A 15,925-nucleotide genomic window follows, 5' to 3' on the forward strand; every position below is an offset into this window, starting at 1 on the left:
TGTTCCTATATCCACTGCCTCCTGGGCCAGTGTCAAACTCATTATTATATATGTCCTTGGCCACCTTCCACTTGTGACTTTTTTTTTCCTTTCGTGATCTCATCCTCCTACACTTTTTATTCCACACTAGGACACCGGGGACTGAGGTGCTTTATCTCTGCTATCTAGTGGTCATGCTACCTGTGTAGGTCCAGTTGGAGGTTTTCCCACCACAGGCACTTTTCCCACTATTGCTGCTCTAGAGTACCCCAAACACTCCACAACTCTGTCCACTGTCTCCACCATTGCAGCATTTGAGTCAAAACAAAATTTCTCTGCCCCCTTTGTTCACTGGGTCTTTCCCCATTACAGACACTTTCCCCATTGTCCAGACACTTGTCCCTTTGCCACCACAGCTCCTAGATCCCCTTGCTACTTTATTTGTATCTGACACCTTTCACCAAGAACCCATGAAGCCTGCTTGCATCTTATTTCCCCAACACATGCCATTTTACTTTCCTTGTATTTGTCTACAACACCATCAAGATACACAGGGTTCAGTGGGAAGGGGTTAGGTGACTGCACTTAGTCCCCCAAACCCAGCAGGCACAAAGGGTGGTGGGACATGGTTATCTCCTCTTTGCCTAGAACTATTTATCACTCAGGCATTCAACAAACATGTTGAGTGCTGCTTATGGTGTTGCAGACAGTGGATCAAAAAACATACCTATTCTGGGCAGGGGTGAGACTCACACCATAGTAAGTAAATTGTGTTAGGAGTTGTTGCTATTCAGTAGGTCTGGGGATTTGGAATGATGAGGCTGCAGGTAGGTGTTTTAAAATAGGGCAGTCAGGGCCCTGGCTGGTGTAGCTCAGTGGATTGAGCATGGGCCTGTGAAGCAAAGGGTCGCTGGTTCAATTACCAGTCAGGGCACATAACCTGGGTTGCAGGCCAGGTCCCCAGTATGGGACACATGAGAGGCAATCACACATTGATGTTTCTCTCCCACTCTTTCTCCTTCCCCTCTCTCTAAAAATAAAGTACTTTTAAAACTAGGGCAGTCAGGGAAGGCTTGGTGAAGGTGACACTGAAGCAAGAACTTGGAAGAAATTAGGGGATTGAGGCATGAGAATATATGAGGAAAGAGTATTCTAAACAAAGTGAACAAGTGCAAAATCCCCACGGGCTGGATTGTGCCTGCTTTATTCAGGAACAGCTAGGAGACTCGTATGGCTAGAGCAGAGGTGAGAAGGGATAAGTCAGGGAAGTGATGGACCTGATTGTCTAGCCCACAGTGGACTTTTGTCAAAACTATTTCTATTCCTATCATTGGTATATCGCCAATAGTGTGAAACCTTACTGGAAAACTAGTGTGAGCAAGGCTGTCATAAAGGAGTGCAGAACGGACTGGGAAGTTGGCTTTGGACTGGAGTTCAGTGTCCCTGAGGGCCTGCTGAACGTTGCTGCCATTTGAATTGGGCTTGGTATAGTTTTCCTGGCAGAGAAGGGGTGAGGGGTTAGGTCCACCTGGCAGTGCTTGACACAAGCACCCAATAAAAGAACCGCAGAGCTGGGAGAGCCACGTGCGGGGCTCTGGCAGGTTAAAAAAGATAGTTGAGAGGTGGCAGGAAAACCCAATTCAAGGTGCGAACATAAAAAGCTCGCAGGAAACAAAAAAGACCAGGGTATCTGCCCAAAGTCTCAGGCGTGCGCAGTAATGTACTCGCTGGTCTAAAGGCCCGCCTTCCTTCTCAGCCTAGGCTCCACCCCGTGAGCCCTGATGAGGATGGGAGGGGTTAAAGGCGGGGTGAAAGTCAATTAAGCGCTCTTGACCAGTCAGCTTGTGGAAATTCGGCCTATGATGAGAGGAGCTGAGAACAAAAAGGAAGGCCCGCCCCCTCCCCGCCCCGCCGGCGATGAAAACCGGGCACCGGCGAAATCACGCCTCTACAGCCCAGCCACGCCCTTCATTCTTGCACAGCCTCACCCCAGGGAGCAAGTGCGATTGGCTGGGCGACAACCTCAAAGGGCGGGGCTGCGCACGGTCACAGTGGAAATAAGCTAGCGGTGTGGGAGTGGAGGCACTGGGAGGCAGAGCAGCTGGGCGGGGAAAGGCCAATGATTGTCCAGGCCGCTTGTCCCAGAAAAGTCATCTTCTCGAGAACCTTTAAAATTCCTGCTTCCCAAGGTACCTCAAGGGACTGGGACTGACTGCTTCCCCTCTTTCCTCCTAGCAAAAGTCCCGTATGCCAACCATGCGGATGTACCAAGTGAGAACGAGTAGGGGAAGCGAATGGTGACTGGTACGCTGATTACTAACTGCTGCCCACTTGCTAGCAAACTTTTAGCCAGATCGGAACTGAGTGCTAAATAACCTCTACAGTTCTCCCTGGCGCCGTTCCAGGGCTGGCCGCACATTTCCTGGTGGGCACGCAATGGCCGCGTCCCCTCCCGCGGCGGACGGGTCTCTTGGTACGCGCAGTCCGAGGTGAGTCCCCTCCTGCCCACTTCTCCGTGTCCAGCGCGTACGTGCGCATGCGCGGAGCGCTGCGCGCGCGGTGGTTGGGTCGTAAGCTGTTCGGCCCTGGGATCCGCGGGGTCTCCAGGAGCAGTGGGCTCTGAGCCTCGAGCCGCCGTGAGCTCTCGAGTTCGAACCGACGCCGACGAGCCCGGGGGCATCGCCCGCAGCGGCCAAGCTCATGGACGGCTGAGCGGGACGCCGCCTCCGCCTCAGCCGCCGCCGCCGCCGCCTCCTCCTCCTCAGCCGGCGGCGGCCCGGGCCCAGCAGCCATGGCCGAAGACTACTGGGACGGGCGCCTGCGGCGTACAGGAGGAGGAGAAGGAGGTCGCGCGGCCTCAGCCCAGGCCGCCGCCCCAGGCGCCTCCGCGCCGGCCCCGCGGCGCTGAGGTTGCACGCGCGCCCCCGCCGGTGAGCGCGTCACCGAAACGTGGGGGGGGGGCTGCCCTTTTCTTTTTCAGGACCAACCCAGACCCCAGGCGGTGTCCGAGGGTTTGGGATGCACTAGCAGCATGGTCCCCCTCCCCACAGCGTATTGCCCAGAATGCAGCGGGGCGGGGGGTCATTCAGGGCCTCCCTGACCTTGGCCCCGCCCTGGGCCAGGTCTGGGAGCTGGGGCTGGGAAGCACTGTGGGTGCTAATGGGGAACGCCGTTACCAAGGACTGGAGGGTGTGGAAATGGGTGCCAGAGTGGTGAAAGTCGAGGTTTGCTAATGGGGGCCTGAGTTAGTGAAGAGGTCGGAGCTGTGTAAGGTTTGGGGCCCAGTATGTGCTAATGGGAGGACAGTGCAATGGGTAGAGGGCCCCAGTCGTGTAGAATAGGCAAGCGAGTGTTACAGAAGTGCTGAGATAGGCAAATGGGGTTCTAGCTGTAGAAGGGCCCTCTGTGTTAACGGGGATGGGGTGGTAGAGGTACCAGAAAGTGTGCTAACAGGATCAGTTTGAAGCCCTGTGTGTGGTGATGAGGGTCTGGATGGTATTAAGACTGTGTATTTGTCCATGAGGGACTGCAGTGTGTGAGGATCCAGAGTGGAGGGCAGGGTAGTGGAAGAACTAGAGTGTTGACAGTTTGCTAATGGGGGTCATAGCTATACAGGGTATGTGTTTGCAGTAATAAAAGTCTGGGTAGTATGAGGCCCAGTCTTTGCTTATGGGGGCAGAGTGGTGGAAAGCCTGAGCCTGTGCTAATAGCTATCAGTTGTGGATATATGGGGGGGGGGGGCGGTGAGGGAAGTGTGTGAACGTAAGTGTAAGACCTTCAGTGTCTTCAGGGCGAAGATGGTGTGAGATTAGTGTGTGTGTCCATGAGGACTGGGGATGTGAGACTCTGGGGCAGGTTGATATATGAAGTTTGAGTGACTGCTAATGTGAGTTTAGAGCCATGGAGGAGCTTAAATGTGTGCAAGTGGGCGGGGAGTCAGAGCTGTATGAGGTCTGGAATATGCTAATGAGAGTCAGAATATTGTGAAGACACTGTGCTTGGGTCTGTGGAAGACTGGTATGTGTTGAGGTTCCAGGGAGTGCTTATAGGGGGTAGAGCTGTGGAGGGTTTCTCGTGTGCAATGAGGAGGATAAGGGCTGTGAAGGGATCCAAATGTGAACCAGCAGGGGTTATTGCTGTGAAGGAGTTGAAGCAAAGAGAAATAAGGAACAGGAATAAGTGAAGGTCTAGGTGTGCTGATGTGGATTAGAGCCAGGGATGGCTGAAGTGTGTGCTAATGGGGGTTTGGGCTGAATGAGGACCTGTGTGAACTAATGAAGGTCAAGGCCATTATAGAATAGTGTTTTTGTCCCTGGAGATAGGGCTGTAAGAGATCAGGGTGTGCTAATGGGGAGGCACTGTGTGAGGCCCAGTGTGTGTTAATAGGGGTCAGAGTGAAGCGAAGGTCTAGCTTGTGCTGATAGGAGGTGGCAAGGACAGGGTAGTGGGAGGACCAGAATATGTATTAGTGATAGTCATAGCTGTGGAGGGGGGTCTGAGTGTGGGCGAAAACAGTTGGGTCAGGGATCTGCACGGTTCACTTTCTGTTAATAGGATTTAGGGCAGTGTGAAAATCCATTGAGTGCTAATGTGGGTCAGCTGTAGAGGGTCCCAAGTGCATGTTAATAGGGGTCAGAATCATGTAGGGGGAACAGTGTGTTAATAGGGGGCGAGTGCTGTGGAGGAGCTGACAGGCAGCTGGGCCTGGGAGGAGCCCAGGAATGTGGCGGTAGGAGTTAACTTAGAAGATTCTGTGCTCTATTGGGGCTTTGTGTGCTGGCGGCAGTTGGAGATAAAAGGACATTGCAGATGCTGATAGCAGTTAAAATAGCAAAAGAGTTTCTCAAAGGTCCAGTGTGTGCTTATGGGAGTCCGGACAGGATGAGGATGGTATGTTCCTGTGGGAGTTAGAGTGTGAAGACTGCTTCCTCAGTCATCAGGGTGACATGAGTTTGGTGAGTGTCCTTGGGTATGGGAGTATTGAAGTTTTACTGTATATTAATGTGCAAATGTCTCTGTTCACGGGGGCCTGCACAGGGTCCCCCTGCTGGGGGTGTTGCATGAGACAAAAATTTTGTGCCCCATCTTCCTAAAATCCCCCCAAAACTGAATTCTGGAACATGTCCAACCGCTGGAATTTCCAATTAGAGGTCATGGACCCATGGCTCCTTCTGGCTCCCTCCTCATTGTCCAGCCAGCCCTACCTACCCCAGGTCCTCCACTCCGTCACAACAGACAAATTGACTTGGGCATCTGTGCCATATGGACACAAGACAGTCTTTGGGGGCTGGCCATGCCTTACATTTCTCAGCCTTGGGTCCAGTGTTCAGCCTCCTGGGTCAGGATTTGGTTGTTATCCTGGGTTCTCTGGGTGGACCTCATCCTCTTTACTGAGGTCTTTCTACTAGGCTGGCCCCTCTGTCCCTACCAAGGGTGGTCAGGTCAGGCAGGCAGAAGCTGGGTGTGGGGACCGCTGGAGTAACACCTGATTTCAAGGTAACAGATGACCCACTTCCCGGATCCAGCCCCAGCCTCATCCTCGACCTCCTATCTAGCTTCACTTCCCTTGGGCCCAGGGCCATCTTAGGCCCTGCTGTGAGTCCAGATGGTTCCTGGGCCAGGTCTTTTCCTCCTCCTTGCTGGCCCAGAGCCCAGGAGGAAGCAGAAGAAGGCCAGCCTAAGCCTTTTGGTGGCCCTGTTCCCTCCAGCAATCACATCTAGGTAGGTCATCTTCCTGCCGCTACCAGCGTCCCTGAGATACTTTGTCTGGGGTTGTTCACGACTAGCAGGGATTCACCCTGCTCACCCTGTAAGAGGTTGGTTGCAGGCCCTCAGCCCCCTGATTTCACTAATTTCTACTGTGAGCACTTTTTGAGCATCTACTCTGTGTCAGTCACTGTCCCATGTTCTCAGGACATAGCCATGACCTTAGGACATAGGCAGAAATCTGCCCTGAAGGAATTGATCTTCTAGTTATGGTGGTGAGGAGACAGACAATAAATAAATAAAGAAACCAAGAAGTAGATGGTGTCGTTTTTGAGAAGGTGATGAGTTCTCAGGGATAATTGTCAAGGTGAGGGAGCTCAGGATGGTTGAGATTTTTCATAGGGTTATTTGTAGAGCAGGGGTGTCCAGCCTGCAGCCCACAGGCTGCATGTGGCCCAAGATGACTATGAATGCGGCCCAACCCCAAATCCTAAATTTACTTAAAATAGCATGAGATTTTTCTTGTGATTACACCTCGCAATGTATTTAATATGTGGCCCAAGACAACTCTTCTTCCAGTGTAGCCCAGAGACACCAAAAAGTTGGGCACCCCTGTATAGGGTTATCTATGAAAAAGGTAATTCCTGACTGATGTGGCTTAGTTGGTTGGGTGTCATCCTGCAAAGCAAAAGGTCCCAGGCTTGATTTCTGGTCAGGGCACATGCCTGGGTTGCAGTTTTGGTCCCAGTCAGGGTGTGTGCAAGAGTCAGCCCCTCGAGATTGATGTTTCTCTCTCACATCAATGTTTCTTTCCCTCTCTTTCTCCTTCTCTTCCCCTCTCTAAACTATATAAATAAAATCTTTTTTTATTTTAAAGAAAAGGTAATATTTGAGCAATGGCCCATAGTGGGTGACGGAGTGAGCTGTTTTCGAAAACTGGGGGAACAGTCGGTGCAAAGACTCTGAGATATAACTGCTGGGTATGGTTGCAAGACGGCAGTTAGTAATGATCGAGGGGGAAAGTGAGGCCAGAGAGGTAATAAGAATGAATGGGGTAAGACCTTGTGGGCCACACTGAGGACTGGGACATTTATTGGAGGTTATAAGGGAGATGTGGCACATTTTCAAGTAGAGGAGATATGTGATCTGGTTTGTAAAAATCTGGGTGGGACCCTGTGAGTCCCAAGCTGATTGAATCTTTCAAGTAGCCCTCAGGACAGTTGGTATGCATTGAGGCCCCCCCACAACCCCATTTAGTTGGTTAGGTCTGCATAGGACCCTCCCAACCCCACCCCCCTTACCTAGGTAGATCAGTGGGATAGTCCACTAGTCACCATGACAATGGTTGCTAGGGGAGGTGGGAGATCCCTATGGCCATAAGGAGCAGTCTGCCTTGGCAGTTGGGGGTGATGTTGAGCTGGTGCCGGTGGAAATTGCCATCCTGTGGGTATATCCAGGGCCATGTCAGTCGTTCTGAGGTCCTGGGCAATCCCCCCCCCCCGTTCATGGTTGGGTTCGTCACTGATGCTGTATCCAAGAATGCCTGCAGTGGAGCTGTCTCCTCCCACAGCGAAGCTGCCCCCATAGATACCGACATTCCATCAGTTGAACCCTTGCTCTTAGCCAGCCACCTAAGACTCAGGACTCAAGTAGGCTACTTAGGAACAGGGTCCCCAGGGGCTAGCTGTAGGTAGAGAGGCACTGCTTGACAAGGGTCCCTCTCCATGCCAGGTTTCCAGGAATCCTTAGTGGTTCCAGAGCTCCACGGCGGTTGGGTGGACACTGGCACAAGTTCATGTCAATGTGCCTCACTAGTTTGTGATGGGGTTTAGGGAGCCTGTGGTGGTCAGGCAGATGCTAACATGGGGCCCATTCCCATCTATACCCAACCCCCACCCTCACAGGTAGCCATGGATCGGATGAAGAAGATCAAACGGCAGCTGTCAATGACACTCCGAGGGGGCCGAGGTGTAGACAAGACCAATAGTGCCCCTGAACAGATAGGTCTGGATGAGGGTGGCGGTGGCGGAGGCAGTGACCTTGGAGAGGCCCCCACCCGTGCTGCCCCTGGGGAACCTTGCTCTGGGCGGGCACTACTCAGCTCTGCACCAGGTGAGTCTACTGACCTTCTAGACTGGTCCCCAGGTGCTGCCTCCCAGCTGAGTTCCTGTTAGACTTGGTGGTGTTTTCACTTTACTTTCTCCATTTTCTTCCCCTTCCCTGCTATCATCTCTTGTTACCCTTTATCTGTCCATCTGTGCCCCTTTTGTTGGCTTTCTGCTGAGGCCTCAGGGATGGAGGGTGCCTCCCTGCCGCAGCTGCCCCAAGCCTCCTTTTATCTTTCTACACTCTGCTAGCCCCCTTGGGCCTTTAGCTGCCTCTGCCTGCCCCTGGCTCCAGGCTAGCTGAAGTCTCAGCTCACCCCCAGAACCAGGTGCTCCACTAGGTCACTATTCCCCCTGCTCCCTTCAAACTTCCTGACCTGTCTGAACCTCCCTAGACCTTGCAGTTCTCTCCCTGAAGGACCCTAGACTGCTCTGGGGCTGAATGCACATGTATATGATGAGGGAATGTATTTGTGAGGAAGAGAGTGCCCTGGGGCTCCAGATTCCACCTGGCCTTCCCTCCCCCTGTCCCCACCACCAGAGATTGTACATGAGGACTTGAAGATGGGGTCTGACTTGAAGATGGGGTCTGATGGAGAAAGCGACCAGGCTTCAGCCACATCCTCGGATGAGGTGCAGTCGCCAGTGAGGGTGCGCATGCGCAATCATCCCCCACGCAAGATCTCCACCGAGGTGCTTAATCCCCTGTCAGGGCGATGGCGGGGCTGAAAAAGAGGGTTGGACCTGAGGCTGTGGAGCTCATGGTCCTGTTTCTCCTGTCTTGCCTGCTAGGACATCAACAAACGCCTATCACTACCAGCTGACATCCGGCTGCCCGAGGGCTACCTTGAGAAGCTGACCCTCAATAGCCCCATCTTTGACAAGCCCCTCAGCCGCCGCCTCCGCCGTGTCAGCCTGGTGAGTATCTTCTGTCCTTTCCTCCCCTTCCCCCGACCCCTTCCCCCCACCCCTTCCCCTGAGCTTGCTTCAGCTTGCCTCCTCTACCCAACAGTCTGAGATTGGCTTTGGGAAACTGGAGACCTACATCAAGCTGGACAAGTTGGGCGAGGTGAGGGACAGCCAGGAGGTCCATGATAGGGATGGGGGTCAGTGGGAACTCCCTGCAGCCTCAAGTTCCTCTCCTGTAACTAACTGTTCCTCATTCCCTAGGGTACCTATGCCACTGTTTACAAAGGCAAAAGCAAGCTCACGGACAACCTTGTGGCACTCAAGGAGATCAGACTAGAACACGAAGAGGGGGCACCTTGCACCGCCATCCGGGAAGGTACCGACATCTGGAAAGATCTGCCCATGGCTTCCCAGGCACTCCCCGTGGTGCACACACACATGTCCCATGATGAGAACAGAGACCGGGGGTTCTGGTACTTCCCTCCTGATACTCTGGGCTTCACAAGAAAGTGTACATCACTCACATATTTAGGTAATAACCAGGGTAACCAGGAATCTGGTCCTGTTTTGATGAGAGACAGATGAATTGGACAGCAAGACTCTTGCTTTGGTGTCAAAAACATTCCTGAAAGTGCTCACCAGTTTACCTAATACAGTAATTATGGTCAGAACGTCACATGCAAGGAATTTGAATTGCATAGAAATGGAGTGTGCAAACTCAGTTTCACATGAAGCTGCAGGCCTATGTATGGAGGGTTAAAAGCAAGGCCTCTTTCTAGAAACTCACAGTGGGTTTTGAAAATCTAGTGTCACATAAGCCTGAGGCTGCAATCCCATGTTCTTGTTCCATACTTTTCTCTGAGCCTTAGTTTCCTCATCTGGAACATGAGGATGTACCTTCCTGGCATCAGGTGGGTTAGAGCTGGTGGCTATGAGCCACCACTCCAGACAGCACTGAGAAAGAAGGAAACCCTGGGCTTGTCCTTTTCTAGTCCTCGTCTCTATCCTGAGAATGGGGCCCTAACTCTTCCCCTGTGTTACTTCCGCACTTCCTGCAGTGTCCCTGCTCAAGGACCTCAAACATGCCAACATTGTCACGCTACATGACATTATCCATACGGAGAAGTCCCTCACCCTTGTTTTTGAGTACCTGGTAAGGTTGGGTGGCAGTGGGTCCTGGGAGAGGGAATTGGGAGATGGCCAGGAACTACATTATATGACCCTCTTTCCTCTGCCTGCTTTTCTTTCCTCAGGACAAAGACCTGAAGCAGTATCTGGATGACTGTGGGAATGTCATCAACATGCACAACGTGAAAGTGGGTGTGGGGCAGGAAGCAGGGGCACAAGGGGGCTCCTACTCACCCACTCCACCCCACAAATCTCCCAGAAACGACTTCCCATTTGGCTTTTTTGCTAGGAGCCATTGGAGGGCATTGGGACCCTGTCCTCTTTTGTGAGACAAGGCTTTGGGCTCAGTGTCTGTGGGAGGGAAAGCAGTGCCTGTTGGGAGTCAGGCTGCTGGATTCTCTTTGACCTCTGCTTGCCATTTCTGGGTCCCCAGCTGTTCCTGTTCCAGCTGCTCCGTGGCCTGGCCTATTGCCACAGGCAGAAGGTGCTACACCGGGACCTCAAGCCCCAGAACCTGCTCATTAATGAGAGAGGAGAGCTCAAGCTGGCCGATTTTGGTACCCTTGGCCTCCCCTTCTTCCCAGTGATTCCCCAGCCTGTCTCCCATCCTCTCCCTTCTCCTTGACCGCCTAGTTTTAGTCCCCTGGACTGTCCAGGACCACCTCAATTCCAGCTGCTCCCTCTCTTTACCAGGTTTGGCCCGGGCCAAGTCAATTCCAACCAAGACCTACTCCAATGAGGTGGTGACACTGTGGTACCGGCCCCCTGACATCCTGCTTGGGTCCACAGACTACTCCACCCAGATTGACATGTGGTGAGGACAGGTGGAAATGTAGCAGGGGCCATGCAGCAAATGGGGTGGCTTGGTCACAACGGCCAACCAAGTCAGCTGCCTCCCTATTTATTCACTGTGCCCTCCCTCCCCAGGGGTGTGGGCTGCATTTTCTACGAGATGGCCACGGGCCGGCCCCTCTTCCCAGGCTCCACGGTGGAGGAACAGCTGCACTTCATCTTCCGCATCTTGGGTGAGGAGGCATGAGCCCTAGGAGCTATGGGGACATGCAGGACGGCTCTGTGAGATGTCCAGGGTAATGCCTCTTCCCACCAGGAACCCCAACTGAGGAGACATGGCCAGGCATCCTGTCCAATGAAGAGTTCAAAACACACAACTACCCCAAGTACCGTGCTGAGGCCCTTTTGAGCCATGCACCCCGGTGAGGCTGGTGGGTGGGTGGGTGTTAGGGGCCAGAGTACCCAAACTCAATTTAAAGCAGGTCCCCTTTTCCTTGTGGTAGACTTGATAGCGATGGGGCTGATCTCCTCAACAAGCTGCTGCAGGTGAGACTAACTTCCTGAGCACTGGGGGCACTGGGGGTGTGAGGAAATGGGGAACTCTGAGAGTGAGGACAAAGAGAGGCCTACTTTATGAAAATGTCAATACTCCATTTCCCCCCCTCCCCCAACACACACTCAGTTTGAAGGTCGCAATCGGATCTCCGCAGAGGATGCCATGAAACACCCATTCTTCCTCAGTCTGGGGGAGCGAATCCACAAACTTCCTGACAGTGAGTGGAACTGGGGAATGGAGTGGTCTGGGGGGTGACTGTGGGGAACAGGATTGCCTACAGACAGCTGAGCAGGTTGTGTTAGGACTCTGCTACAACACCTCTAAGGGAGTACAACTTTGTTCACATGTGTGATACGTTTATTATAAACAAGTTGCTTAGTTTTCAGTTCCTTTACATGTTATGGAAATTCTCAAGTATATATAATGGTACATACAATATCACTTTACTTTTTAAAATTTTTTAAAAAGACTTTATTTTATTATTTTAGAGAGGGGGGAAGGGGAGAAACATCAGTGTGTGGTTGCCTCTCATGCGTCCCCTTTTGGGGACCTGGCCCACAACCCAAGCATGTGCCCTAGACTGGGAATTGAACTAGCGACCTTTTGCTTCACAGGGACGCACTCAGTCCACTGAGCCACACCAGCCAGGTCTCACTTAACCTTTTTCTTTTAAAGTAAACGTTTCCTTGTAAAGTATATACTGAGAAATGCCCAAGTCATCATAAGTATACAGCACAGTGAATTTTCACAAACTTAACATACATGTGAAACCAGCATACAGGTTAAGAAACAGGACATCAGAAGCTTCCCCACCCCAAAGTATACTCTTGGTTTCTTCAGATATTCCCAGCCCCTCCCCAAGAGTTACCACTAGATGGGCTTCTAACAGCTTAAATGAATTTTCCCTGTCCTGGTACTCTGCAGAAATGGAATCACATGGAGTGTTCTCTTTTACATCTGACTTTTTAAACTTTTTTTTTAAGTTTTTTTTTTAAAGATTTTATTTATTTACCTTTAGAGGGGAAGGGAAGGAGAGAGGGAGAGAAACATCAATGTATGGTTGCCTTTCGTGCGTCCCCTGCTGGGAAGTGGCCTGCAGGGAACTGGCCTGCAACCCAGACATGTGCCCTGACTGGGAATCGAACCGCGATTGTCTGGTTTGCAGGCCCGTGCTCAATCCACTGAGCTGCACCAGCCAGGTGACTTTTTAAACTTTTTAATGTGGATATTATAAAATTAGATTTGTTTATATATTAGACCAAATAATAATATGAGTCCCAAAGTATTAGGTCAGCAGCTCATGGTCAATCTGGTCTTATCTCTACTACTCCCTCTGAATATTTTGAATCAAATTCCAGATGTATTATATACATCCGTAAATAATTTCAGTGTTTATATATAAAGTAATTTTTAAACATACAGTAATATTGCCCTGGCTGGTGTGACTCTGGATTGAGTGCTGACCAATTTCCAGTCAGGGCACATGCCTGGATTGTGGGCCAGGTCGGGGGCATGCAAGAGGCAACTGATAGATGTATCTCCCACACATCGATGTTTCTCTTCGTCTCTCTAAAAGTAAAGAAATTTATTTTTTAAAGTAATTTTATTTAGTTATTTTTCAAGTACAATTTTTTTTGTCTATTTCTCCCATCCCGGCCGCCCCCCCCCCGCCCGTGCTCCCACCTCCCTCCCATTTCCACCCCCCTTAGTCCTCGTCCCTGTGTCCTTCATATTTGTTCCTCCAAATCCCTTCCCTTCCTCCCCCTTAAATTCCCTTCCCTCTCCCCTCTGGTCACTGTCCAAGAAATAAAATCTTTTAAAAAGTGAACATATAATAATATCATTAGTGGACATATACTTTTATTCAGTTTCTTCTTAAGGTGAAGAAAACTGTAAATGTCCTAGAGAAACACAGTAGCCTTCTGTTCACCTTTTGCAAGTAAAAAGGATGGATCGTTCCACTACTGACATATTTAAAAATAATAATAATAATAATAATAATAATATCATTACCACACCTAAAAATATTTGCCCACTTTGCATCTCTCTCTGCTGGACCTTACCTTTATTTAAAGTAAACATTTCTTTGTAAAGTGCATACTGAGAAATGCCCAGATCATAAGTATAAAGCACAGTGAATTTTCATAACACCCACATGAAACCAGCATATAGGTCAGGTCAAATCCCAAACACTATCCATCACCTAGACTTAGGTGGTAATTGCAATACATTATCACACTTGACAAAAGTAGTAATGATTTCTTGGTGCCATGTAATAGTCCATATTCCTTTTGTCCTAGTTGTAGCTGGTTTATGTGTGGGATTATTTGATAGATGAAAGTCAAGCCTTTCAAAGAAAAGGCAACATTTTCTAATTCCCCCAATGGGGCCATATGGGACGTGGTCCTGGATGACCCCATGGGTCATTCCCTACTCCTCTCTCTCCTCCACCCACAGCTACTTCCATATTTGCACTAAAGGAGATCCAGCTACAAAAGGAGGCCAGCCTTCGCTCTTCGTCGATGCCTGACTCAGGTAGGTATTACCTTCATCCTCTTCCCTGCCCCTTCCACCTACCCGCTTGTTCACCAACAGCCATCAGCTCTGCTTTCCCCCGCAGGCAGGCCAGCTTTCCATGTGGTGGACACCGAGTTCTAAGCCAGAGACCCAGGCCCCAGCAGGCAGCAGCTGGAGGGATGCCACACCCCTCACAGGGCAGCCCCCAACTGCATTATCCCTGCTTGCTGCCTGCCTTCCTGCCTACCTGCCTGATTCATGCTCACCTTGCCCACATGTTCCCTGCTGCCTGTCCAAACATCCAACCATTGGCCTGTCTGCTGGGTGCTAACAAAGCTCTCATCGCTCTTTCACCTGGTCTGTCTTTCTCTCTGTCTTAGTAGTTGCCGGCGGACAGCATGGCCATGCCAGCCTCCCACACTGAGGCCAGGCCTATAGTCCTACCCATCATACCCACCCCCAGGACCACTACCCCATGGCCAGCCAGGGGTCGAGAGCTAGCCCAGGATGGGGATCTCAACTCACAAGATGTGGCAATGCCTTGGGTCTGAGGTTTCCTCTGCCTGCTCTCCTGCCTGCCCCACCTGCCTCATGTTGTGTGGGCCTTTTTTGTTTGTTTGTTTGTTTCATTCATTGTCGTTTTTTAATTATTTCAAATAAGGTTTTCATTTTTTAAATGCAATATCTCTGTATACAGACTGGCTGGGCCCCACCCCCTGCGTGTGGCCCTCCCACAGTATTTTGTGCAATGAAGCCCCGCTCCCAGCCTTTCCAAGGCAGGAACACAGCCCCTATTCAGAACCCTGACCATCACCAGACCCTGGGGTTGGCTAAGGGAAAGCATGCCTCAACCATTCGCCTTCCTACACCCCCCCCCCGCCTGCCATCCCCAGCCGCAGAGGTACCTGAGGACTACCGGAGACTCTGGGAAATGGATGAGGTGGGGGGCCCCACTCTTTCCCTCCTGCAGTTCTATAGCTGGGGCCTCCTTCCTTCTCAGGGTCTCCTTGGCGTAGCCCTCTTTCCCCCATCCCACTCGGTGCTGTTGAGTAGGGGCCCTGCCAGGAGCTGAACAACTCAGCTAGGAGCCATAATGTGTATATGTGCACAGGCAGGGACAGAGGGGTGCGTGGGGGGGGGGGTTTGCCCAGATGTTAACCCCTAACCCCTGGGGAGGGTGAGGCAGGGCAGGAACAGTCTCTGGGGTCAGTCCCAGATGGGTGGTTACCTCCCCTTCCTCCACCCTAAACCCTGGGGCCCTCAAATGGGGTGGGAGGGCAATGGGTGGGGGCCCTCCTAGTGGGGTTTGGGAGGTTGGGTTCCTGAATGCACCATAATCGCTGTATTAAATATTAAAAAGTTTAAAGTGAAAATGTGACTGCAAATTCCTATAGGGCTGAGGGTGGACTTGACCCAGGGTGAGTACTAGGGCTTTGGCAAATTCATGCCTGGTCCTCATCATCTAGGAGAGCACTGGGAGTGGGCCAGGGTCATGTCACAACTGTGAAAAAGGCATCTGAGGGGTTATACATACAACAGTGGAACACTGAAATGAAGCAGATAAGACAGGCTGAACAGAGGATGGGCTAAGAGGAGTTAGATTTACCCAAGAATGAGGAAGCCAGATAGAGGGTGGAGACAAGAAGGTATAGAGAGGCTGTTTGAAAGATAAGTTGAGGGCCCAATAAAACCAGGAGGTAGGGAGATGAGGCGGAGAAAGGCCCAGTGTGACCACCACATGTCTGACCTAGACATGAGTTAGGCCAGTTGGAGAGAGACTGTATAAGAAGGTAGATTTTGAACCACTGAGTAGGTAGGGAATCCTGTAATACTTGGATTAAAAATTGGGAGTGAGGCCATCAATGAGCTGCAAGTTTGGATTATTGGTGTCTAGGAAGAAATCAAAGCCATGGTGAGGTGTGGGTGAAATGACCTTGGGAAGGATGCAGTAGTTCATGAGAGGCAGCCCCTGTCCCACCATTTTGGGCAAAGCCAAGAATAAGCTTCCAGGCAGAATAGGTGGGGTGGGCAGGGCCAGACAAATGCTGCAGGTGATAGCCTAAGTAGCTGGTTACTGAAGTCCAGCAGCAGGAGCCCAAAGGCTTCCAATCACTTTGCTATGTCCCTGTAAGCACTTGAGACATAAATCAGTTTGCAGCATTATGGTTCCATGATGACATGTGTTCAAAGTTGGGAAAGCAAGCAGGGAAAATGGCACCCTCCTTCCAGCCCG

At 51.3% G+C, this 15,925-nt stretch overlaps 1 protein-coding gene and 1 non-coding gene across 9 annotated transcripts; both read left to right on the plus strand.

Annotated features, from left to right (window-relative positions):
• The first annotated feature begins 2,056 nt into the window (after nt 1-2,056).
• Nucleotides 2,057-15,047, plus strand: CDK16 (cyclin dependent kinase 16). Of its 8 annotated transcripts, XM_053670579.1 has the most exons (17): nt 2,058-2,283; nt 2,385-2,468; nt 7,590-7,797; nt 8,332-8,483; nt 8,583-8,708; nt 8,803-8,859; nt 8,961-9,075; nt 9,758-9,852; nt 9,953-10,015; nt 10,261-10,384; nt 10,521-10,641; nt 10,755-10,852; nt 10,936-11,041; nt 11,102-11,165; nt 11,302-11,392; nt 13,633-13,710; nt 14,073-15,047. In XM_053670579.1, exons 3-17 carry the CDS (start codon nt 7,596-7,598, stop codon nt 14,114-14,116), a joined length of 1,536 nt encoding a protein of 511 aa, XP_053526554.1. In that variant the 5' UTR covers nt 2,058-2,283; nt 2,385-2,468; nt 7,590-7,595; the 3' UTR covers nt 14,117-15,047. The 8 variants fall into 8 exon arrangements, with proteins under 8 accessions (XP_053526555.1, XP_053526554.1, XP_037016084.1 ...); XM_037160189.2 differs by having other exon boundaries at nt 2,058-2,468; nt 14,076-15,047; XM_037160204.2 differs by having other exon boundaries at nt 2,059-2,468; nt 11,123-11,165; nt 14,073-15,046.
• LOC119060447 (small Cajal body-specific RNA 24) lies at nt 13,023-13,148 on the plus strand. The gene has a single exon (XR_005084592.1). It is a non-coding gene; the product is annotated as a small Cajal body-specific RNA 24 (non-coding RNA).
• Nucleotides 15,048-15,925: the final 878 nt, after the last annotated feature.

Source organism: Artibeus jamaicensis, unplaced genomic scaffold (assembly GCF_021234435.1).
Source record: "Artibeus jamaicensis isolate MK-2021 breed Jamaican fruit bat unplaced genomic scaffold, CSHL_Jam_final contig_60, whole genome shotgun sequence".
In the NCBI taxonomy this organism is placed as follows: domain Eukaryota; kingdom Metazoa; phylum Chordata; class Mammalia; order Chiroptera; family Phyllostomidae; genus Artibeus; species Artibeus jamaicensis.

Bases quoted from the DNA above. Each gene is read 5' to 3' on its own strand.
- CDK16 (XM_053670579.1), top strand. From the start codon at position 7,596: ATGGATCGGATGAAGAAGATCAAACGGCAGCTGTCAATGACACTCCGA. The intron at 9,076-9,757 runs GTACCGACATCT...CACTTCCTGCAG, and splicing joins TTGCACCGCCATCCGGGAAG to TGTCCCTGCTCAAGGACCTC. The intron at 13,711-14,072 runs GTAGGTATTACC...TCTCTGTCTTAG, and splicing joins TTCGTCGATGCCTGACTCAG to TAGTTGCCGGCGGACAGCAT.